Source organism: Lepus europaeus, chromosome 4, assembly GCF_033115175.1.
Source record: "Lepus europaeus isolate LE1 chromosome 4, mLepTim1.pri, whole genome shotgun sequence".
NCBI lineage: Eukaryota > Metazoa > Chordata > Mammalia > Lagomorpha > Leporidae > Lepus > Lepus europaeus.
The window spans coordinates 73,259,311-73,285,128 of NC_084830.1; the positions used below are offsets into that span (position 1 = coordinate 73,259,311).

At 42.5% G+C, this 25,818-nt stretch overlaps 1 protein-coding gene across 2 annotated transcripts in view; it reads left to right on the forward strand.

The window, feature by feature from the left end:
- Positions 1–25,818, forward strand: part of SLCO5A1 (solute carrier organic anion transporter family member 5A1) — a 167,529-nt gene that overhangs the window by 64,795 nt on the left and 76,916 nt on the right. For both annotated transcript variants that reach the window (XM_062189557.1, XM_062189558.1), the window contains exons 2-3: positions 13,372–13,504; positions 19,134–19,351. In XM_062189557.1, coding sequence (XP_062045541.1) covers positions 13,372–13,504; positions 19,134–19,351 — 351 coding nt within the window. The remainder of the gene's footprint in view (positions 1–13,371; positions 13,505–19,133; positions 19,352–25,818) is intronic.

Below are 25,818 nucleotides of genomic sequence, written 5' to 3' on the forward strand. Positions count from 1 at the left end.
CTGTAGTAATTAGAGTGAAAAGGTCAGTTTATATTGGTATAAAATTTTCAAATCTGTGCATAGTAATTTATGTATTTTTTTTAGATTTACTCTACTTGAAAGGCAGAGTGAGAGAAAGAGACAGAAAGAGAGAGAGATCTTCCATCTGCTGGTTCACTCCCCAGATGTTCACAATAGCCAGGGCTGGGCCAGGCTCAAGCGAAGAACCTGGAACTCAAGCTGGATCTCCAATATGGCGTTAGGGACTACAATTACTGAAGCAAATATCATGCAGCATAGTTGAGATGTGCTTTAATAAAAACTTCTTCTCATATACCAAAATATAATTTAAAAAATTTGACCTATGACTTTATGGTAGCTATCCTTGTGATCAATCCTGAGGATCTGATTAATTTTACAGATAGTTAGTGGTCCTTCACAGGGGCCACTTTGATGCTTCTTTTTTCTTTTAAATATTATTCATTTATTTGAAGGGCAGAGACAGAGTGAGAGCGAGAGAAAAGCTGTATCTTCTGTTTGCTGGTTCATTCCCCAAATGGCGCAACAGTGGTGTCTGAGTCTTGCAGAAAACAGGAGCACCATTTGGGTCTCCAAGACAGGAGGCAGGGACCGTAGTACTTCGGCCATCTTCTGCTTCCTTTCCTAGGCCATTGGCAGGGAGTTGGTTCGGAAGTGGAGCAGTCAGGCCTTGAACCAGTGCCCATATAGGATGCTGGCATTGCAGGAGGCAGCTTAACCCACTGTGCCACAATGCTGGACTCCAATTTGATGTTTTAAAATCACAGCTTGTTAAACACTCCCCTGGAAGTGCAATGGGCACTTCTGCATGTATTTGTATGTTCCCTTTAGGGAACGCATTATTTCTTAAATAATTTTCAAATGGCTTAAAATATTTCTAATGGAAGACTGTGAATTTAAACCACCTATTTCTCACTGTGATAGTGAGGAATAAGCACTTGAATTCTACCTGGGCCCCTTTCTCCTGTCCTTGGGACTTGTGATGCTGTCAGGGTGCTTTGGCAAGGTGATAGACGATTCCCTGACTGCTGTGGCAGCTGCTCTTTTGCTATCAGGCCTGTGTCAAAATAACTGAATCATTTAAAAGAATTTTTTTTAAATCACTGCTTAAAATACCCAGGATCAAAGGCTTCTTATCTGCCCATGCTTGTGAGTGGAAGGAATGAGCAGGGCATATTTTCTTTAAATGTGGTGCTCTGGAGCTGTGAAGTACTTGGGCTATTTTTCAGGGCATTATGCAAGGGGGATGAGAGCTACTATCACTGCTGCGATGCCACAGTGAGCTGTGGATTGCTTTTCATGCCCTCTTATCTGCCATAGCTGTGTTGCCATACATATACAAGAGGGTAGCCTCCTGTCATTGTCCCAGACAAGTTTTAGTAGTCATTTGAGGGCTTTAGCCATGTACACAAAAATGTTTTTCAGTGGCAAAGTTCTGGGTTCCACCCTAGCCCCTGAGATCAGACCCAAATTATTGTTATAATCTCAACCACTGCCAGCATCAGTCTTCAGTAGCATTCACTGTCAAGCAAGGGAGGCTGAGAGGGTGGTCCTGAGCCAGAAGGAATGTGGGAAAGGCATGGACAATGAGCAGTGAGAAATTGGAGGCAGGGAGCAGGTTGGAAGCAGAGGCTGATAAATTAGAGATCGTGTTCAAGTGAAGACACAGCAGATCCAGGCACCAATGACCCAGGAAACCTAACTGTAGAGAGCCTGACAAAGGTGCAAGTCAGAGCTCCCTGGCTGAGAGCTACAGGGACCAGATCTCTAAATCAGGGCACCTGAGGAGGGGAGGCTGTGGATAGCTCACAAGGATAGACAGTCCCGGGGTCTGTGGAGCAGGAGCTTGTGGATAACTCTTCAAGGTTCTGCTGTAAGGCTGAACTTCAACAAAAGCAGTGACTTTCACTGTTGCACAGAACATTCAAGAGTCTGTGTCTTTACCCTTTGTTCATTCATTAAACCTGTATTTTTAGTGCTTATGCTGAGTACCACTTAGGCACTGACAGTGCATCAGTGAGAAAATGTTCTTACTCTCATGGGCCTGGCATTCCAGTGCGAGAGACAGATAAGGAAATAGACAAACGTGTGCTGTATGGTGATTACATGCCCTAGTGAGTGCTCCAGCAAGGTGGGATGATATCGTGTTGGGGACAGGTGGCGGAGCTCTGGCTTCCCTGCTGAGTGGTGTTTGAGCAGAGATCCAGAAGAAGCAACTGAGTGAGCCACATGGGCACCTGGGGGAAGGTCTTTCAGGGTGAAGAGCATTGGATTGGCCTGAGCTGATCACCTGCCTGCCGATGAATCATGAAGACAGGACCCCATAAAGGATGTGCCATCAAGACCGTGTGCAAGAACGGGGGTGGAATTGCTTTAACCATAAGAGGCGGGCATAGAAAACAAGAAGCAGAAAGGAAAGCTGTGCACTTCAGTTGAGGTTAATAATTGTTCCACTCAATTCTGTTCATACACAGAATGAAAAAGAAGGGAAATTGTTCTCACTCCCAAGAGATGGGGACAGCAGGAATGTGGTGAACAGAGAGGCCGCCAGCCGTGACATGATATTCTGGAGTTAGGCTGAATTCCCTTGATTGGTGCAGGAGGAGTGAGAGAAGGATGTGGGATGGGAAAAAAATAGATGCCCATGCCCAGAGAGCCCCAAAGATGAGTGCCTTGGCTTTGCATTCTGGATGTTGGAGCCTGCTCTCAATAGCACCCCAGAGCTGACTTGCTCCTTCCCAGCCGAGTGGAAAATGATAGGGAAAGCCTTTCCCTGGGCCACTTAGTGGTGGTCCTCACTGTCCTCACAGCCATAATGGGACAAGGGAGAGGTCAGTGGTGGCCCCTCTGCTCTGCCTCTCAATGGGTGCAAAAGCACTTGTGATTCCCTGGATACATAATGCACTTCCAGACTTGTATGCCTTTCCCAGGTGAGCGCCTCATCTTCAGCTGTTCTTTCTTCCATGCCTGAATGTTGTGTCCAAAGTCATTCTTTCCCTGAAGCCTCCTTTGTTTTTCCCTCTGGCTAATTAAAGCCTATCATTGCTCTCCCACATTCCACAGCAGGTCGCTGGTGTTAGGTCACACACACACTACACATTCTCTCCTGGAGGGCCGTGCATCCATCTTACTCACTTTTGTAATGTTTCTTCCTTGTCCCATGGCCTTGTGTCACAGAGTGCATGAATGAGAGAGTGGCCTCTGACCTGGAGATGTGGGGCTCTACTCAGCTTTTTAATGTCTTAGGCTGGAAAGGAGTTGACTCTATAGCCTTCCATGGTGCTTGAATCTTTGCTGGGTTTGATGGAGCCTCTCAATTTCCCATGGGTCCAGTGAGGCCTGTGGCTGGCTGATGCCACTAGGAGTTCTAAAATCATTTCTTCTAAGTCAGGATAATGGATTTCGAGGCAGGTTAAGCTATCCAATGTGGAATGAAGATTTTGTGAGCTGTTACCTCTGGTTGCAGCTGACCTTATGGAATGACCTTGTTTGAGAGAATCTCCAGGGCAACCCACTGTGGATTTGTGATGAGGAAGGAAGAGCATCTATCAGTTCTGCAAGGAATGGAGATGGCAGCTTTGACAAGAGGTGAATTCAGTAGAAGAACATTGCAGGGTGCTATTACGCCTCTTCTATCAAGGAGCTATTGGGAAGGTCAGGTGGTAGGACTCTCCCCAGGGCCACGAGGGAGCAGAATGAAGAGCCCTTGGGCTTGTTTCCTCTGTGGGCATGGCTTGTCTCAGTGTCAGCAGTGATTCATCAGAGACCTTGCATTTAGGACTCGTGTTTTCTTGTTACTGGATTACGAGAAAGAACAAGCTTAGATTCACCTAATTAAATATGCCCTGTGTGGGGGAGAGTGTCTGGCTCAGCACCCTCAAGTGCTGTTGGGGACACCCTCATCCCACATAGGAGTCTGAGTTTGATTCCTGGCTCTATTCCTGATTCTAGCTTTTTGCTAATGTCCTACCTGGAAGGCAGCAGCTGATGGCTCAGTTAGTTGGATCTCTGCCACCCATGAATTGAGTTTTTGGTTCCTGGCTTTGGGCTGGTTCAACCCTGGCTGTGGTGGGCGTTTTGGGAGTGAATTTTAGTGGATGGGAGATTTCTCTCTTCCTCCCTCCCTCCCTCCCTCCCTCTCTCCTTCCTTCCTTCCTTCCTTCCTTCCTTCCTTTCTTTCTTTCTTTCTTTCTTTCTTTCTTTCTTTCTTTCTTTCTTTCTTTCTCTCTCTCTCTCTCTCTCTCTCTCTCTCTTTCTTTCTTTCTTTCTTTTTCTTCCTTTCTTCCTTATAAATAGATAAATAATAAATAGGCAACTAACCAAGTAAGTAAGTAACTAGTTTGAAATATGCTATTACAAAATGAGACTTGAGTCCTGGGGAGAATTAACCCTGAGTCTCTCAGGCTACCATCCTTAACTGACTAGCAGAGCCACTGAGGGGCACATAGGGCAGTGACTGCAAGACAGTGCTGGAGATGGACCCAGCTTCTCATCAGCTGTTGCTAAAATTGATCACAGAATAAGCAAAACATAAGGATAAGATAAAGATTGTGAAAAAATGATAGTGCAAGAAGGATAAAAAAGGCAAGAGAAACCATTAAACACTAGGTGTTTTAAAGTCAAGAGAATTCATACAAATAACAATTTTAACTTGATAGAAAATTCAAAAGGTAAGCAAACTTACTTAAGTCATGAGAAATAGAAGATAAGTCATTTTAAAGAAAAACTGGAATGTTAAGTTTTGAGACTCAAAGCCCTATTAAAAATGTTTAAAATATTAAAAAATATAAACAATTAAGTAAGATCAAGAGTTACAACTGTTTGTGATGTGAAAGTAAAAGAGAGATGAGAGTATAGTAAAGGTTATATCTATAGGAGACAGTTGAAAATGAGACAGTATATGGGATTAAAAATAAGAGTTAATGTACTTTAATGTAAGAAAGGATACAAGGTGAAAAGTGATTTAAGAAGAAAATGAAAATTGGAGGTCTGAGGGTAAAAGAGCTCGGGGATAGTTAAGTGTAGGAAATACTGACAAAAAGTTGGCAAGAGTCAGGTCATTTGGTGGGTCTGGGACCAATGGCCATTGACAGGACTTGCTCTGATGTATAATCTGTGTGCCTTGTCAAGATTGGGAGGAAGTAAGCCAGAAAGAGGAGAAATCAGAAGCTTAGGTTGCGAAATCCAGGACACCTTCATTCTTCTGGTCATGACATGTCATCAGTTTATAAACATTTATTGAATGGCTCACATGCCCAGCCACCAATTAGATGATAATGAAATCATACCAACTCCACAGCTTATTTGTTGATAGCCCTTGTCCTTATACACAAGTATTCCACATGCCAGGCATTCCACACACAGCACTGACTCCTTTAATCCTTATAATACTTTTGCCATCTCAACTTTACAGATGGGGAGATGAGGCTCAGAGAGGCTAAGCAAATTGCTGAAGGGCACGTGATCATTAAGAATTGGAGTTTGAGGCCGGCGCCGCGGCTCAACAGGCTAATCCTCCGCCTTGCGGTGCCGGCACACCGGGTTCTAGTCCCGGTCGGGGCACCGATCCTGTCCCGGTTGCCCCTCTTCCAGGCCAGCTCTCTGCTGTGGCCATGGAGTGCAGTGGAGGATGGCCCAAGTGCTTGGGCCCTGCACCCCATGGGAGACCAGGAAAAGCACCTGGCTCCTGCCATCGGATCAGCGCAGTGGGCTGGCCGCAGTGCGCCTACCGCGGTGGCCATTGGAGGGTGAACCAACGGCGAAAAGGAAGACCTTTCTCTCTATCTCTCTCTCTACTGTCCACTCTGCCTGTCAAAAAAAAAAAAAAAAAAAAAAAAGAATTGGAGCCTGGATAGATATACATGATTTTGGAATCTGTGCTTTAACCACTGCATAGTACCATCGATGATGTGGCTCCTGCTGTCCGAGATGAAGAGCTACTTGAAATGATTAAGATACAAATATTTGAAGAGATAAGTAGGAGTTAAAATGGGGCATATTCAATCTCAAATGCATGGAATGATTCAGTGTTCTCTCAAAGAGTGATGTGTATACCCCAGGGGATATTTAAGACAATCCATTGGGATATAAGAGGACAAGATTTGAACTTGTATTTACGTTTGTTACTAGTTCATTGAATAGCTCAAGCTTCTCGTATGACTTCCTTATCATGGCAGTAAACCAATGACGATATAATCAGATCTGACGAGACACAGTCAAGAAATGTAAAATGATCAAGTTCACTGTAGGAACTATGGATTGACATCTACTATTATTGGCAAAAATCTCAAAATGTACACTGAGAAAGTTTCATTGTTGACATCTACCATTGTTAATGACACTAGAATGTTCACTGACCATCTTGGTCTGACTTCTATTGCTATAACAAAATGCCTGAGACTGGGTAATTTGTAAAGAACAGAGGTTTATTTAGCACACATCTCTGAAGACTGAAAAGTTCCAGAGCATCATGCTGGCATCTGTCTGTGCCTGGTGAGGGCCTTCTTGCTGTGTATGACATCACGTGGCAAGACAGAACAAGCATGACACAGAAAGAGAGACCTCACTCCCATGATAACCCATGATGCATGCATAATGGACCTCTGCATTTCTGAGGGCAGAACCTCAAGGTCTAATCACCTCCCTAAGGTCCCATCTCAGCTTTGCTGCACTGGGAAGCAGCTTCCAACGCATGAACTTCTGCAGACCCATTCAATGAGAGTGATGAGAGCACTGAGAGATGGGACTGAATGTGGGTTGTGTGCCTCCTACACCATCTGGGCACCCTGGGGATGTAGCAGTGATCATCACTGAGAAGAATCTCTTTCCTCAGGGAGGAGAGGACAGATGACAAACAAGAGCAAAGGAGAAGTAGAGTGTGTTAGATGGGAAGAATTGGGGAAAAGAGCTTTCAAGTTTTAGGTAGGGTATTTGAGGATGGCCTCCGTCAGAAGGAACTGTTTGAGTAGCTCCCTGCAGAACATAGGGAATGATCCATGTTGCTATGTGGGGCAGGAGTATTCAACATACACACACACATACACACACACACCACATACTACACACTCCACACACTACACTACACACCACACACACTACACACAAACACCGCACACTACACAACACACACACACACACACTTACTGAGCAAGTGCTAAGATCCCAAGGCAAGGGCCTGCCTGCAGGTTGAAGACGTGTGAGGAGGTCACTAAGAAGGGAGCCCGGTGAACAAAGGAGAGTGACAGGAGTTGCAGTGCAGAGATCATGGGGGCAGAGTGCAGACGTGCAGGCGGGTCTTTTTAGCCACCCAGGGACCTTGGTTTTTACTGAGACTGAGATGGGAAGCCACTGGAGGGTTTGAATGAACAAGTGATATGTTCTGGCTCATGTTTCTAGAGTGGATCATTAGGCTGCTGTGTTGCAAATACATTGTAGGGAAAGTAAGGAGGAAGCAGGGACACCAGGAAAGTCCAAGAGCAATTTTCTAGCTTAGCAATGCTAACAGCTTGGACCTGGCTGTTAGCAGTAGAAATAGGGGGAAGTGGCTAAATACTGGATAAGAGTTGAAGGGAGAACCAACACGATTTACTGGTACATTACATGTGAGCTGCAAAAGGAAGACTAGTAGGGTATATACATTATTTATTCAGAAATGTAAATGCACTGGGAATTCATGCTTAGAATCTCTTACAGAGTTGCATGAGGAAGTGTGGCAGCCACTGCAATAGACGATAGATAGTCTACAGGGAGACACTGAGGAGAGAGACATCTGGGGGACAACAATGAAAGTTGGTTAAAGAATGAATGAGGGAATGATAAGGTCAGCAAAGGAAGAAAGTTGGCTCTGTCCAGGCCTGTCCTGCACCCTAGAATACAGGCTCATGAACTTATGGTTTGAGGACTGGATCAGTAGCTGGAGGGTAGTTTGTCCCACCCTTGAACTCCAGGTCCAACCTTTGAGACCTTTTGTAAGTCAGTAGGGACTGACTGGGAGTTTTGACAGGGCAAGTGAATGGTATGAGTTTGTTTCAACAGTTTGCTCCTCTTACAAGCTGTGAGTGAGTGCCATTGTTGAACCAATTACTGAATGTTAACTCAGTGACCTGAACAGGTTTTGTTTCCAGAGAATGATCTATGGGACCTAAGAGATGTGTGTGTGTGTGTGTGTATAAGGGTAATGCCTTTGGACTTCAAGTGTTTACCATACAATAAAAATAACTATGGCGATATTGCTGAGTTTCAAAAAGCATTGTCTATGTTTATAAACTAGTTAAGGTTTTCTGGTGAATGCCACTGGATCACTCTTCCACTCACGGGAGAGCTGCAGGGTCTTGTTCGCACACATCCTACCCGGTCCTGCTTGGCACTCCTAGATGATGCACCCAAGTGCCTCAGGCATAAACAGAATGGCGGAAGTGCCCTTTTCTCTGTCTGTGTTTGTGAGGCGGCCTCTTCTGTGCCAGGAGAGCTATTTTGGGAGGATGATTCATGTCACATTTTGGCCTCATTACGGTTTTAGGTTGTCAATGGTGTTGGCTTCCTGGAGGTGTAAGTTTTATCTTCATATGCATACGGGAAAACCTGAAACTGAAAAACAAACTTTCTATTCCTGAGCTACAGTCTACACTATAAGCAGATTAATAAGATATTTCTCAAAATACTTGGCTGGCACTTTGGTGTAGTAGATTAAGCCTCTGCCTGCAGTGTTGGCATCCCATATGGGCACTGCTTTGGGTCCTGGCTGCTGGCTGCTCCATTTCTGATCCAGCTCTCTGCTATGGCCTGGGAAAACAGTGGAAGATGGCCCAAGTCCTTGGGCCCCTGCACCCACATGGGAGACCCGGAAGAAGCTCCTGGCTCCTGGCTTTGGATTAGCCTAGCTCCAGCTGTTGTAGCCATTTGGGGAGTGGACCAGTGAATGGAAGATCTCTTCTCTCTCTGTCTCTGTCTCTCCCTCTCTCTGTCTGTAACTCTGCCTCTTATAAATAAGTAAATTTTTTTTAAAAATAACAAGATCCTAATTTTACTTATGAAAAACATGCTTCCAAAAGAGTACCCATCACTTGTGGCTGTGCCTCCATTCTCCATTTCCAGACACAGATGGAGACGTCGAAGAACTGAGTGTCTTATTGTTGAAAGCAGATGATTCTGTAAAATCAACACTGTGCTCTTTCTTTTGAAATAGTGTGAAAAGTGAGAGCAGGTGTTAAATTACTGTATTGTTGCCTGTAGTTACAAGTAACAGGAGGCACAAGATTATTCAAAGTTTATTTCGATGTGGATGACAAAGTAAGAAGTCATTCTGATTATTCCAGTTTGCTTTCTGGTAAACAGAGTGCTACTGAAAGGACATGGCAAAATGTCCTGTTTTATTTGCTGGCTAAAAATGCATGATAGCAATAGAAGTGAGAAGCACTTAGCACCTGAGCTTGTTTTCATGCTTTGCAAATACCATGCCTTAAATGGCTTATGGATTTGTCTCCTTACAACTGAGTTTAAATAGGAGTACAGAAAATGAGTTTGGCAAAATCATTCTATAATGCTTAAGAAATTTCTTATCCTCTCTTAAAGTGTTTAGATTGGCAAACTATTATTTATTTTAGAATTTTAAATTACAGGGGCCGGTACCATGGCTCACTTGGTAAATCCTCCGCCCGCGGTGCTGGCATCCCATATGGGTGTCGGGTTCTAGTCCCAGTTGCTCCTCTTCCAGTCCAGCTCTCTGCTGTGGCCCAGGAGTGCAGTGGAGGATGGCCCAAGTGCTTGGGCCCTGCACCCGCATGGGAGACCAGGAGAAGCACCTGGCTCCTGGCTTCGGATCAGCGCAGCACCAGCCACAATGCACTGGCCATAGCAGCCATTTGGGGAGTGAACCAATGGAAGGAAGACCTTTCTCTCTGTTTCTCTCTCTCACTGTCTACAACTCTACCTGTCAAATAAATTTAAATATTTTTTAAAAAAGAATTTTAAATTATAGAAGTGAAGATATAATTACCATCTTTCTGATCCACTGACAGTGAGACATGTAGTCCTCCCACTCCTTGAACACGTGCTTTTAAAACTTATTTTCTTGGGGCTGGTGCTGTGGCATAGTGGGTTAAGTTGCTGCCAGCAGTGGTGGCATTCCATGTGGGTGCTGGTTCAATTCCCAGCTGCTCCACTTCCAATTCAGCTCTCTGCTAATGAAATGGAAAAGCAGTATAAGATGGCCCAAGTGCTTGGGTCCCTTACACCAATGTGGGAAACCCAGAAGAAGCTCCTGGCTCCTGGCTTCTGTCTGGTCCAGCTCTGGCTGTTGTAGCCATTTGGGGAGTGAACCAGTGGATGAAAGATTTCTCTCTCCCTCTCTCTGTAACTTTTTCTTTAAAAAAAAAAAATTTGTTTATTTATTTGAAAGTCAGAGTTACACAGAGGAGAGGCAGAGAGAGATAGAGGTTTTCTATCTGATGGTTCACTCCCCAGTTGGCTACAACGGCCAGAGCTGTGCCGATCTGAAGCCAGGAGCCAGGAGCCAGGAGCTTCCTTTGGGTCTCCCACGAGGGTGCAGGGACCCAAGGACTTGGGCCATCTTCTACTGCTTTCCCAGGCCACAGCAGAGAGCTGGATTGGAAATGGAGCAGCTGGGACTTGAATCAGCGCCCATGTGGGATGCTGGCACTACAGGCCAGGGTGTTAACCCTCTGTGCCACAGCGCTCGCCCCCAACTCTCTCTCTCTCTCTCACTCTCTCTCTCTCCCCCTTCCTTCCTTCTTTCCTCTCTCTCTCTTTCTCTCTTTCTTTATTTCGCTTCTTTTTTATTTATTTATTTTTTATTTTTTTGACAGGCAGAGTGGACAGTGAGAGAGAGAGACAGAGAGAAAGGTCTTCCTTTGCCGTTGGTTCACCCTCCAATGGCCGCCGCGGCCAGCGCGCTGCAGCCGGTGCACCACACTGATCCGAAGGCAGGAGCCAGGTGCTTCTCCTGGTCTCCCATGGGGTGCAGGGCCCAAGCACTTGGGCCATCCTCCACTGCACTCCTGGGCCACAGCAGAGAGCTGGCCTGGAAGAGGGGCAACCAGGACAGAATCCGGCACCCCGACTGGGACTAGAACCCCGTGTGCCGGCGCCGCAAGACAGAGGATTAGCCTATTGAGCCACTGTGCCGGCCCCTTCGCTTCTTTTTTAAATATTTATTTGAAAGACAGAGTTACAGAGAGAGAGATAGAGACAGGGAGAAAAAGAGGTCTTCCATCTGCTGGTTCACTCCCCAAATGATTGCAATGGCCAGAGCTGAGCTGATCCGAAGCCAGGAGCCAGGAGCTTCTTCCAGGTCTCCCACATGGGTGTAGGGGCCCAAGCACCTGGGCCATCTTTCACTACTTTCCATTAGCAGGGAGTTGGATCAGAAGTGGAGCATCTAGGACTAGAACTGGCACTCATCTGGGATGCCAGCATCACATGCAGAGGCTTTACCTGCTCCACCATAGTGCCAGCCCCTGTAACTCTGCCTTTCAAGTAAAATAAATGAATCTTTTAATAAAACTATTTTCTCTTCCATTTGCAGTTGGTGTCCTGCATTTGGATCTGCTGACCCATGCCATTTAAAGAGACTTACTTAAGATTTCTCAATTAACAATAAGCCAAATGCACTTCAAGATATTATTTGATTCTAAAGTGATGTTTTGAAGAATATTAGCAATTTGAGGGCATTTAGACAGCTTTGCCAATCCAGCTGAATCCAACCGGGGAGCCAAATCTGGCCTTATTGAGGTCCCTCCTCCTGCTAGAACCTCCCAGCTGTGATAAGTGAAACTCACATTTTCCTTTTACTTTTTTTTCCTTCATTATTATTTATCTTTCTTATTGTAAGACTGTGTTTTGTCTTTGTTTTACTTGCTTTTGGCTACTTCATGACAGCCTCCTTGACTACCCTGGATCTCTAACAGATTTGAATTCAGTGTTTCTGGGGTGGGACTTGAACACTTGTATTAAAAACTAAAACAAACAAATGCCCTAAATGGCACTATGGCCTCAGAATCAGCCCTAAGGCATTCGAATTTGGCAAAAAAAAAAAAAAAAAAAAAAAAAGCCCATGAGAGTTTCTCAGGCATGGAAAGCCAAGACACTGTGGAAAAAAAAAAAGCGCCTAAATCAAAGATCTCTGTGAGTGAGATCCCAGTGAACCCAGTGGAAAGAACGGGCCATCAAAGAAGGAGGTACCTTTCTCTGGAGGGAGGAGGGAACTTCCACTTTGATTATAGCCTTATCTAAATAAGGTCAGAGTTTGTGAACTCAAGAGGCTTCCATAGCCTTGGCAGCTCATGACAAGAGCCTCAGGTGGTTACTGACGTCATAAATAACAGTGTCAATTGTTAAATTAACAAGAGGAGTCACTGTTTGGCTTACTCCCCATGTAGGATCTCTGTCCTTCATGTGTTGTACTATGAGAACTAAAGGTAAAACTAATGTTCAAGCAGTACTTTATACTTTGTGTGTCTGTGTGGGTGCAAACTGTTTAAATCTTTACTCAGTGTAGAGTTGATCTTCTGTATATAAAGATAATTAAAAATGAATCTTTTTTTATTTTTTATTTTTATTTTTTTTTTATTTTTGACAGGCAAAGTGGACAGTAGAGGGAGATAGAGAGAAAGGTCTTCCTTTTTGCCGTTGGTTCACCCTCCAATGGCCGCCGTGGTAGGCGTGCTGCGGCCGGCGCACCGCGCTGTTCCGATGGCAGGAGCCAGGTGCTTCTCCTGGTCTCCCATGGGGTGCAGGGCCCAAGAACTTGGGCCATCCTCCACTGCACTCCCTGGCCACAGCAGAGAGCTGGCCTGGAAGAGGGGCAACCGGGACAGGATTGGTGCCCTGACCGGGACTAGAACCCGGTGTGCCGGCGCCACAAGGCGGAGGATTAGCCTGTTAAGCCACGGCGCCGGCTTAAAAATGAATCTTAATGAAGAATGGGATGGGAGATGGAATAGGAGATGGGATGGTTTGCGTGTGGGAGGGTGGTTATGGGGGGAAGAACCACTATAATCCAAAAGTTGTACTTTTGAAATTTATATTTATTAAATAAAAGTATCAGATGCTAAAAACAAACAAACAAACAAACAAACAAAAACTAAAACTAAAGTGATCAAAAAACTCTCCAGAGGATTCTGACTCCCTCAGAGGACAGCAGGTAACAATTAAAAAAGGGGCAGTGTTGGAAAGTGAAACGTCAAGAGAGACACAAACTTCCGATGTTTCTCATTTTTTGGAGACTATTTACTGGCTTTCACTGGGGCAGTTCTGTGGTAGGATGGGGGGATTAGCGAGCTGCACATGCTCCAATGAAAATACTGCTTTTTCACATTTCCCCTTCTGTCTTCTCAGCCATCATGTATGTCATGGGAGCACTTGGCCCTGCAGTGGGATACTTGTTAGGTGGACTTCTTATTGGTTTTTATGTTGATCCCAGAAACCCCGTTCACCTTGACCAGAATGATCCGCGTTTCATCGGAAACTGGTAAGAATGGTTTTCTTTCTTTTTTTTTTTTAAACTTTTATTTAATGAATATAAATTTCCAAAGTACAGCTTATGGATTACCATGGCTTCCCCCCCCATAACTTCCCTCCCACCCGCAACCCTCCCCTTCCCCACTCCCTCTCCCCTTCCTTTCACATCAAGATTCATTTTCAATTCTCTTTATGTACAGAAGATCAGTTTAGTATATATTAAGTAAAGATTTCAACAGTTTGCCCCCATATAGCAACACAAAGTGAAAAATACTGTTGGAATACTAGTTATAGCATTAAATCACAGTGTACAGCACATTAAGGACAGAGTTTCATTTCACTCCTTACTGATAATGATAGTGTGATAACAGTTTAAAAAGTTCCTATCAAAGAGAGTAAAATAGTAAAAGTCCCCTGAACAGTGGCAGTAGGCAGAATGATTTCCACTGCTCCCACCTCTCCCCCTCTTCCTTTACAGAACCTGTGAATACAGTGCCCTACTTAACAGAAGAGACTTTACAGATGTGCTTGAGTGAAGGATCTTTGAGATGGGGAGATGATCCTAAATGAGCTGGATGCACCCTATTTCATTAAAAGATCCTTGTAAAGGCAAGGGAGGGCAGGAGGGCTGCGGGCAGAGAAGATAGTGTGATCAAAGAAGAAGCCAGGGTGATGTGCTTTGAAGATGGGGGAAGGGGCTATGAGCTAAAGAAGGCAGGTGGACTCCAAGGGAATGGGTTCTCCCCTAGAGCCTCCAGCAGGGATGCAGCCCTGCCAACCCAAATTAACCAAGTTTAATTATCTAACATGTATTTGGGGGCAGAGAGACAGAGAAATGACAGACAGATGTATATAGAGAGAGTTCCCATTTTGTGGTTTGCTTCCCGAATGCCCACATCTGGAGCCTGGAAGAAGCTGAAGCCTGGAACTAGAACTCAATCCAGGTTTCCTGTGTGGGTGGCAAGGAACTGTACTTGAGCCACCAGCTGCTGTCTTCCATGGTGTGCGTTAGCAGGAAGCTGGAATTTGGGTTTCTGATTTATGATGTTCCCTACCGCCCAGAACTCTAGTCTGGTCACCCTGTCAGTGGGTATTTTCTCTTGATGGTATTTTCTTGCCCTGAGTGTGCTGGAGTTTTAGCTGCTGGCTCACTTGCTAGACACTAATTGTTCTACAAAATAAGTAACATTTAGGACTCAGAACAAGACATTCAACTCTGGAGATTATATTATCTCCCTGAATAACCAGAGTTGTGTTTGAGTTCTTCACAGTCCTTCACTTGAACACACTAAGTTATTTCTTTATGATTGCAAGCACTGACAGAAAATACCAGTGTCCTGAATTCATTTCACATAGATTAGAATAAATATACATTGGTAAGGAGTTTTCATTTTATAGCAAAGAGATTACTTCTGTATTGGCAACTGTGTGTATTTAGTAATTTACTTTCTAAAGAGTTTCTTAAAGTACCTTGTTCTCTGTGTTTCATTATAGGACAACAGCCACATGTTACCCTAGGAGACTAGCGGGAATAATCTATTTTCAAGGAGGTTAACAAATATCAATAACTTATCTTCATAAGTAATACTCCTTGAAGTTAGAAGAGCTAAAAATCTAGATGAGCTTGACCTCATAGAACTTTCAGATCTCACAAAGAATTCCCCTATCAGTGTTAGGGAACTAACACAGGAGTTTTAGGGTTTAGCTCCTGCTGTAAATTTGGTCTCAGCTATTCTCCTTGAAATTCTGAAATCAATCAGTGTAAGATTTTTTTTTTTTCATGGTCAGAAAACTGGAGGATTAAAATGTGGTTATGAGCATCCAATGTATATGCTCTGTTCTCTACAGATGTCATGAGAAGGGCATGGAATCAGGGCCCATGTGGAAGGAAAGAAAAACTGGGGGAACCAGCAAAGGGGTGGGGAAAAGGCAGGCAAGCAGGAACTTTAGTCTTATTGATGCTTCATGCTGACTCTTAAAAATGTGCTAGTAGACATCATTGCAACTGGTAGCAGAATGGAGAGATCTCAAGCTCACACCCTAAAGCTGTGCTCCCCTAGGTTTAAGTTCTTCTCTGCACTCAAGAGTGACATGACTTTGAGGAAGTTACTTCTTTGTGCCTCATTTAAAACAAATTCATAAAGGGAAGTAGTTATAGTACCAAATTTCCAAGGTCATTGGGAAGAATGAATGAGTGTTTACATACGTAGACTTCTAAACAGTTCTTGCTCTCTGGAATGTATTGGTTATTCAGTCCTTTGAATGTAGTCAGTGTTCACATAAGTTGATCCCTTTAAAGGCCTCAGTATTAGTTCTATGAGTCATAAAATGATCAATATAGAAATATACAAATCTATTTAAAATACATTTGAATTTTATTTACTGACTAAGTACTGTTTGTAACAGACTTGAACCTAACAAAGGCACAGTTATTTGATATGATGCCTGGCAGTAATGATTTTTTTAATAAATAAATGTGAAAGTGATGGAAGGAATGAGTGGATAATGCTAATATTTACTGGCTGTTTATTTTGTGTCAAGCATTATACTAAGAGCTTTGCAAGCAACCAAATGTAGTCCCTAATATTATGCTCATTTTGCAGATGAGAAAATTGATGCTCAGGAAGTTAAATAATTTTCCCAGAGCTCAGAGTCAGGAGGAGCTGGGATAAGAAACTCACTCCAGGGTGAGGCTCCGAGTCAATTTATTTAAATAGCCTCCTTTGGTGAATGGGCTTCAAGTAGTGGCTTAGGAAGGAGTCTAGGTACCTTGACTTCTCAATTTTAGCTATTGATGGATCTTTCCCCAACATATAATGCACATCTTCTTGCCTTATTCAGGTTTTCCCAGAGCCATCATTATGTCATGAGTTATATAGATTTGAGATTGTTTTTTTTAAAAGATTGATTTATTTATTATAAAGGCAGAGATACAGAGAAAGAAGGGGAGAGAGAGAGAGAGAGAGAGAGAGAGAGAGAGAGAGAGAATCTTCCATTCACTGATTCACTCCTCACATGGCTACAACAGGCAGAGCTGAGCTGATCCGAAGCCAGAAGCCAGGGGCTTCTTCTGGATCTCCCACATGGGTGCAGGAGCCCAAGCACTTGTGCCATCCTCTGATGCTTTCCCAGTCGCATTAGCAGGGAGCTGGACTTGAACCAGTGCCCATATGGGATATCAACACTGAAGACAGAGGCTTAACCCTCTATGCCACAGCGCCAGCCCTGGAGACTGTTGAAGCATGTGGACTTGGAGGCTTGTCTGCTTTGCCTGGAAATGGCCTCACACTTCTGTGCTATTTTTGTTGACTTGTTGCAGTTCTTTCCCTTCTTCTGTTATATACTCTATTACGAATATATTTTTCATGCTTACTTCTCATTTTACATCAATGGCTGGGGATGGGACGGTGGGGTGGCTGAGCACAGATATACATAGAATTGAAATGAAACAAACCAAATTAGCTAACATTAATTAATTGCTGATTTGAGGACAGGCATTTTTTTTAGTATACACACACACACACACACACAAACACTTCACACACTCTTGTTGACTCCAGCAAACACTTCTTATTACCCCTCTTTCAGATGAAAAAGCCAATTTGGAAAAGCAAACTAATTTCCCTAGGATCTCATTGTTAGTAAGTGGTGAAAACAGGATTTGAACCCCCAACTGTCTGAAACTACAGCTCATGAGCCACTCCCCATCGCTGCCCTCCATTGTCTGCTGCTGCCCGCCCCTGCCTGCCCCCTTCTGGAGGTGTGGGGAACTGAAGGAGTTTGGAGGACTTGTGTTTAGGGTTAGTGCAGGGAGAGGTAAGTGGGAGGAAGGGGCTGACAGATGAGGGCCTCCTAAGCAACCAAGTACTAAAGAGGCTGGACAATATCATAGCTATGTTCCCTGAAGACTGATGGCATTTTTAAAAATCCTCTCTCTTTCAATTTACTTATTCAACAATTTTTATAGTACCTAATCTGTGTATCTGCTCCAAGCAATCTTCTCAAAATAGAGCCTTTTCCTGATTATCTTAAAAACATTCTTTGATGTAAGTATATCTTTGAAAATAGCACACTGATTATTAATGACTGTTTTTCTCAACTACACCATGACCTTGAGCACAGTTGATCCAAACATGGTTTTTTTAAAGATGAATTTTCACTTTGCAAGTGATCTCTAGCCTTCCTGGATCCAATTCAACGTTAATGTTTGGGACATTGCTTGTATTTCAGTTAAAGTGGGTGGGAACTTGTTTTTTTAAAAAAAGATTTATTTATTTGGAAGGCAGAGTTACAGAGAGGCAGAGGCAGAGAGAGGTCTTCTATCTTCTGGTTCACTTTCCAGATGGCTGCAATGGCCGGAGCTGTGCTGATCTGAAGCCAGGAGCCAGGAGCTTCTTCCTGGTCTCCCCTGCTAGTGCAGGGCCCCTAAGGTTGGGTCATCCTCCACTGCTTTCCCAAAGCATAGCAGAGAACTGGATCGGAAGTAGAGCACTTGGGACTTGAACTGGTGCCCATATGGAATGCCAGCACTGTAAATGGCGGCTTTACCCACTACACCACGGTGCTGGCCCCCTAGGAACTTGTTGATACAGAGGACAGAGTCTGGGCATTTATGAACCTGGAGGCTCTAAAGGCAGAATGTGAAGCTGATGTATCCTTGTTAGAAGTGTTGGCTGTGTTAGGTAGGACTGAGGACCTATGCTTGCCAAGGAAAGGTTGAAGGGGACTGGGAAATTGTCCATGAGGAGTTATGCAGGCAACAAGCACAAGGCCTTAACACATGGCTCTGATACTGGACTGGAATTTGAGTTCTCTTGGTATGTGTCACAAGCTGTCTGCAACACAGTCATCTCAGATGAATTGGGACAGAATCCCAAATCTACATCACTGAAGTGCTGCTTCTCCCAGGAAACTTTCTGATACACATTAACCTCCCCTCTGAAGTTTCATAACATTTGAAATCTATACAACATAATCCAACATTTAATTGTATGTGTTTTTGCATGTCTTGGAGGTTGCATTTTATATTTTTGGCTTGCTTGCAAGTATATGATAAGTTCTTGAAGGTGAAGTTTAAGGCTAAGTATCTCAGCCTTCGCATTGGTTAAGAAGTGAGAGGACCAGCTAAGTGGAGGCCAGTAGATTTTTATATGCTTACAGATAAATATTTGAATATTATCAGCAGCTTAAAAATATTTTACTTGAGATATGGCTTTTTTCCTCCTGAGAATAAAGTTTCTACATTGGTCCACAAAGCATGCTATGTATAGAGTCTGTTCTATTTTTCTATCAGATTTATAATTTAGTGACTTATTACAAAATGCACATTGTAGAAGGGTTAATGATGTTAGAACTACACATAAGTGCTCAAAAGTGCTTGAGTTGAATTCTAATCAGGCTGCTAAGTATAATTTTTGTTATGATACTAGTATAATGATTGGCTAGATTTTCTATTTATACCACAGAGGGGAGAATCCTTTTGTTTTCTTAATTTGTTCAGTTTCCTCCTGCCTCACAATTGTTCCAGGCTAAAAGTTTTCTCTGAAGACTTTTATCACTGAAAGCTTCTGCATCGCTGATCTGTTCTTGCTTACAAAACAAAAACCAAAAATTACTATTCACATCTCCCAATTTTTTAGGTGGAGCGGATTCCTCCTTTGTGCCATTGCAATGTTTCTTGTGATATTCCCAATGTTTACTTTTCCAAAAAAGCTTCCACCTCGACACAAGAAAAAGAAAAAGAAAAAGTTTTCTAATGATGCTGCCAGCGATGATGATGTCATGAAAGAGAAATCAAACAACAGTGACCACGTGGACAAGAAAGTTTCTTCTATGGGATTTGGGAAGAATGTCCGAGGTAAGGTGTAGCTCTTGAATAAGTACAAGTATAATCCATCAGTGCTCCCCGAGGTGCAGTTCTAGGCGACAGCTGCCCACAGCCCACAGCTGTCTGGTACAGGTCAACAGGCAGATAAATACTGAAATGAAGAGTGAGGGCTGCACAACTGTTTTAGAAATTGGATTTAGTAATTTGATATCTGTTGAATCGAGTAGTAATAAAAAGTTGGGCTTCTACTTTGCTTACTTTTAAAAATACTAAATTGCCTAATAATTTATCATTAATGTATTTTGCAAATGTATCCATAGATGACAGATTGAAAAGGATATTCCTACATACATAGATTGAGAAGCACTGATTTAGATAATAAAGATGCCAATGTTTAAATATATATTTACAGTTATTAGGGATGTCTGGTTTGAAAAATATTGGGAGCGTTATACAGGGATAATTTATTGTAGGGGAACAGTGGCTTTGGTGGTGTGGTCTGATCCTTACGCAAGTATAAAACCTGCTACTAGAAAGAGATATCATCTCACAGTGGCTCTGTCAAATGCTGGTGTATGTCTATGGAGAAGGATGGCTGAGGGTGGACCTCCAATTCCAGGGCAAAAACATCCAAAGGTTCAGTGATGTTCTGGCCTATTTTTTCTCTTTTCTTTATCTTAAAAACCATTTTATTAAAGCTGTATTTGGTGATGTAACAGCTAAATAATTAGAATTGACTTTAATTATATAATCAGTTTAATATGAGAGGTCTTCAAAGAGTTAATACAAAATGCAAATTATGGAAAAAACTATGCACAGATTTCAAAGTTTTTGTTCCAAAACAAGCTTATTCTTCAATTCCATTTCCCATGAACTTTTTAAAGTACGCTTGTATGTGTTGAACTGAAGTATGTCCTTTTAATTCAAGAAACCTATAATACTATAGTCACATTCATTTTAGCCTTATTTTCTGAATTCTCTGAATTGATTTTTTGGGTATAAATTATGAAACATAATATTTACCAAGGGCTTATGGCAGTCAAGGTTATTTTAAGTTCAATTTACCTAGGCACATTACCATTTCACTTTGACTATGCATGCAATAAGGGCAAAGATGAAACTTTAAGGCTTAGAATAAAGTTACTAACATATCATAGGCTTCTCCTTACAGCCTCAGAATAATGCATTCAGATTGGACCATTTTTAAAGATCGTATTTGTGAAAGCAAGTGCAAAGACAATTAATTGAAAATTCTTCTCCCTACTTAAGGTTAAAATTCTCCCTCCTCCTCCATATTATTTTGAGACAGTTGCGTTTTGGAACTACCATTATGACTTATTATTTTTTAAAGATTTATTTATTTATTTGTGAGTCAGAATTAGAGAGAGAGAGAGAGAGAGAATCTTTCATCAGCTGGTTCACTCCCCCAAATGGCCACAATGGCTGAGGTTGAGGCAGGCTGAAGCCAGGAGCCAGGGGCTTCTTCCAAGTCTCTAATGTGGGTGGTAGGGATCCAAGAACTTGGGCCATCTTCTGCTGCTTTCCCAGGCCATTAGCAAGGAGCTGGATCAGAAGTGGAGCAGCCAGGAATTGTGACTTCTTATGCTCCGATAACAAAGGATTCTTTGGATGACAACATGGCCTGAGTTCTTCCCCTTTGTGGATCAGCCCTTTTTTTTTGGTGGATATTATTATGAACAATTATGGCCACTATCACTGGAGTGATTTCTTTTAAAAAACAGTTCAGTTGAGAGCAAGGTTGATATTAAATAATTCAATACATAAAAATAGACTTAGAATCAATTTAGGAGAATATAAAGGAGACTTATAGGTAGAAATAAAGGCATAGGCAAGAAAAATTGTTTTGTAGCTTTGAGCTAGATGACTTGAATATGAACCATGTGGTGTATTGGTTGGTAGAAAACAGGGGGAGAGCATTGATACATAAAAAAAAAAAAAGCCAGAGTGCATACAATCTGTTGCTGGGCATGAAGTACTTTGGGAGGGTGCGTAGGCAACGCTGTCAATACTCTACCCACATTCTAGGACCTTAGCATTTTCATGGTGGAGGCGCACCAACTGCCAGGACCTTCATTATCTGCCTGAAGATTTTCTTTGTAGACTGGGACAGCTACGAGGCAGCTTCTTGTGGGATGTTTCATGTACCAAAGGATTAATGCTCCTGGTCTCCCATTCCCCAAAGAAGTTTTAAGTAAATGGCTGACCAACAATTCAACGTTCCTCTTCCTATGCATGATGACCTGCGTCCTGGCCCATTGTTTCGAGAGCCTTCCACATAAATTCCTTGGACTTGAATTCTTGTCTCTGGGTCTGCTTGTGGGGGGGACTACAGGTAGATCAGCAGATTCAAAATGATAAAAGCCATCAGAGAATATAAAAGTGATTTTTGAGAATGGAAATGTTTGAAATGGAAATGTTTAATTGGATATCTTCCTGGACTGCTAGGAGTTGCTGTTCTGCCTTTTCGATGTTCAGCCTGATGACTCAGGGTATCTTCTTTTAAAAGAAATAATAGGAAGTGTTGTTGCACAGTGATATGTGGTTGTTTTCTAAAATCTGTTTCTCTTCTGATTTCCTTGTTAGTATTTCTGACAAATTCTCCATTTTCAACTGTGGCTTGATTATAGAGGACAGGCTCGTTTTTGTTGGTTCCTCTCATTCTGAGGTTCTCTAACTGTATGGAGGCTAGAACTTCAAGAGACACATCATCTTGTTAGAAAGCAATGCTGTTTCAGTCAGATGATACGGAAAATGTTTTGCCAAAGATGATTCAGACAATATTGACGACACTGAAATGATGTTATTAGAATCCTTTAAATTTTTTAAAGAAAGCTTTTATTTAATGAATACAAATTTCATAGGTACAGCTTTAGGAATATAGTGGTTTATCTTCCATACCTGCCCTCCTACCCCCACTCCTGTCTCACCTCCTACTCCCTCTCTCATCCCATTCTTCATTAAGATTCATTTTTATTTATCTTTATATACAGGAGATCAACTCTACACTGAGTAAAGATTTCAACAGTTTGCACCCGCACAGACACACAAAGTATAAAGTACTGTCTGAAGACTAGTTTTACCATTAATTCTCATAGTACAACGCATTAAAGACAGAGATCCTACATGGGGAATAAGTGCACAGTGATTCCTGTTGTTGATTTAACAATTGCCACTCTCATTTATGATGTCAGTAATCACCCGAGGCTCTTGTCATGAGCTGCCAAGGCTATGGAAGCCTCTTGAGTTCACAAACTCCATCAGTATTTAGACAGGGCCATAATCAAAATGGAAATTCTCTCCTCCCTCCAGAGAAAGGTACCTCCTTCTTTGATGGCTTCTTCTTTCTGCTGAGATCTCACTCACAGAGATCCTTCATGTAGATAATTTTTTTCCACAGTGTCTTGGCTTTCCATACCTGAAATGCTCACATGGGCTTTTCAGCCAGACCAGAATGCCTTAAGGGCTGATTCTGAGGTCAGAATGTTGTTTAGGGCGTTTGTTGTTCTATGAGTGCTGTGTGGCCTGTTGGAGCATTCTCTCCTTTTTAATTCTATCTATTGTTATTATCAGACACTTGTTCTTATGTATGTAATCCCTTTGACACTTAATCCTATCTATATGATCAGTTACATACTTAATATGATCACTTTAACATGTAAGATGGCATTAGTGCCACCCAGCTTAATGGGATTTGGAGTTCCATGGCAGGAATCTTTCAAATTAATTAGTATTTATCTGGTACACATTGATGTTCTCTAGTATATCTAATACACATCCCGTATAGGAAGTCTAATAGCTCTATGATTCTCAAAAGGACAGATTAAGTCCCTGGGAATTATTCTGCCATTCATATAGTTTGTATTACAAAGCTGAGAGTCACTGTTTTCGCCTCACATTAAACAGTGGTTCAAGGATTTCATTTTGAGTTGAATCTGAGTTTGAGTTCCAGATTCTTTTGCCTTGTGTTTCCTGGGATAGGGCTTCTTTTGGTTTTTATTTTGCATTTGGACACAAATGTTAGCTTCTTCAACAAGGAGGCAGAAAGAGAGCTAAGGTAGTAACTTACACTTTCGTAGCAAGAAAATGATCTGGGCCTTCCAGGGGGTGCCCTTCTGGGAAGTTCTCTTGCCCAGGATACTAGGGGAAAATACACTGCACTTTAACTCTGCACCTCCACATTTTGATGACAGACATTGGGAAAATCTGACTCAGTGTTTTCAGATTCTCATTATAAATTATGCAGGAATAGGGCTGTTTTAAAAACACCACAAAAAAGAAAGTCAAATTTTCAGTGTGTCTGCATTACCTCCCCATAAAAAGGTTAGCATTGATTCCATCAAAGTCTTACCAATAAAAATAAATGCTTAAAATATTTAAATAGATCAATTTTTCTGTGGTTTGAGGCCCAGCATTTTAAAGCCTTCCAAATTTAACTGGGCATCTTCCTATGTAGAAAACTTTTGCTGACAGCTAACCCTGAGGAAAATTGTGTTTTTGTGTCCACTTCTAGTCTTTCAAACTTAATTGCTTAGCATTACTAATTTAGCATGAAATGTAACAGATTTTCCTGGGTTAGAGTTTTGTCTGTTTAAGTGCAACTTGTACAAGAGTAGTTTTAAAAGTTTGTGGAAGAATGGAATTAAAAGTGTGGGTTTATTTTGATGCAAAACCAATTTGGAAATCCATGCATAATATTTTTTATAATAAGCATTTCTGCATATTATGAAAATATTTTTGTACCGAGATACATATGATGAAAAAGCTATGCATGAAGTTCAAAATTGCTTTTGCACCAAAATAAATTCTTTCCATTCCATTTTTCATGAACTTTTTGAAGTGCTCTTGTATATTTATAATGCTGACTAAATAAAAGTTACTGTAAGGTTATGCACAGATTGAGAGAAGCTGTTGGGAGTTTCAGAATTGTGTCCACTGAAGGATAATGTTGGCCCCATTAAATTCAGTGAGTATTCCCTGTTATAGAAGGCCCATGGTCATTGTAAAGGTGGGGGAACCCTGGTCTGCTATCAGAGAGCTTGGAGCCCACTGAGGAAGAGAAGACAAGAAGAGATGGAAACATACTAAGGACCATCCAAAGAGGGTGGACACAGGGGCATGGTGTACTGAAGGCAGGTAGGAAAGGTGACGTGGAGGAGGTGGGATTTAGGATGATCTCCAGAGACTGGGAGAACTTCCATAGGTGGAGGTGAGGTGGCAGGAGAACTCCTGGAAGCTAGCAGGACTGTGTAGGCGTATTTGAAAGTGCTGAATGAGCTGATGGTGGTTGGCCTGTTGGAGACATGTGACTGAGAAGGTGAGGGAGGGCCATCCCTTGGAGAGTGTGCGTTCTAGGCCTGTGCTGAATTCTTCCCTACTAGGAGTGGGGAGGTTTGAACAGGCGTTTGGCAGCATTCTAGGAAGTAGATGTGAGAGAGAAAGGAGCAGAATGGGATGAGAAGAAAAGGCCAGTGGCCTGCTGACTGCTTCTCCAGCTTCCCATACGTCCCTTTCAGCTGTCTTCCACTCGGCTCCAGAGGGAGCCTGTTAACACGCTGCTCCTCTGCCCAAAGCTTCTGTAGTCTTCCCTCGCACTCACAGAAGAGTCCCCTCTGGTCTAACCCCTGGTGAACTCTTCAGCACCACCTACTTCTTTCAGTCCCATTTGTTTGTTCTGCTTCAGCTATGTTGGGCTCATTGCTGGTCTTTAAGTATGCCAGAGACACCCCCTCACCGCAGGGCCTTGGATTTCCAAATGTTTCTCAAACCAAAATAAACTTATCTTTTCATTCTAGCTGCCACAGACTTTTTGAAACATCCTGGTATCACTCTTCGGTGTGGTTGCCAGGAAGCATAGAGACTGGTCTAAAAAGACTAGTCTCAGAAAGAGCTAAAGGACCATATTTAATTCTTCTCCCTGGTTTTGATGGTCTGCTCTGTTGTGTTTCCTGAAATTCTAATTTGTTGTGTTTCTGTTTTGCCTTTATTTTATTGTGCTTGCGCAGTCATATGGTAAAGCCAAACCTTTAGATTGGAACACAAAGCTTATGAAGTAAAAGGTAAATGGTAACCAGCCTGGCAATGAAGAATCCCTAAAACAGAAAACTTTCTCTTACACTCAGTGTAGAATAACTGGGGTTATTCATCGGAGTAGTATCTGCCTAGCAATATACAAGGGTGCTTTAAAAGTCTGTAGAAAGTGGAATCAAAATATAAGTTCGTTTTTGGTGCAAATTTGAAATCCAAGCATTGTGTTTTCATAATATGTTTTTTCCTTGAGCTTTTTGAAAACCTCTTGTATATGCACATACTCAGTGGTGCCAAATTTAAACAAGCAAGGTAATCCTGTGGCAGGTAGCTGCTAGCAATGTATTTTGGGTCTGAAGCAGTGTGTCCATTCTCCTAGCTGTAGGTAAGTGGCTCAGGCCTCCATGGGCTAAGCCAGGAGCTGACTGTGCTGTACCCGTGTCATTCAGTTT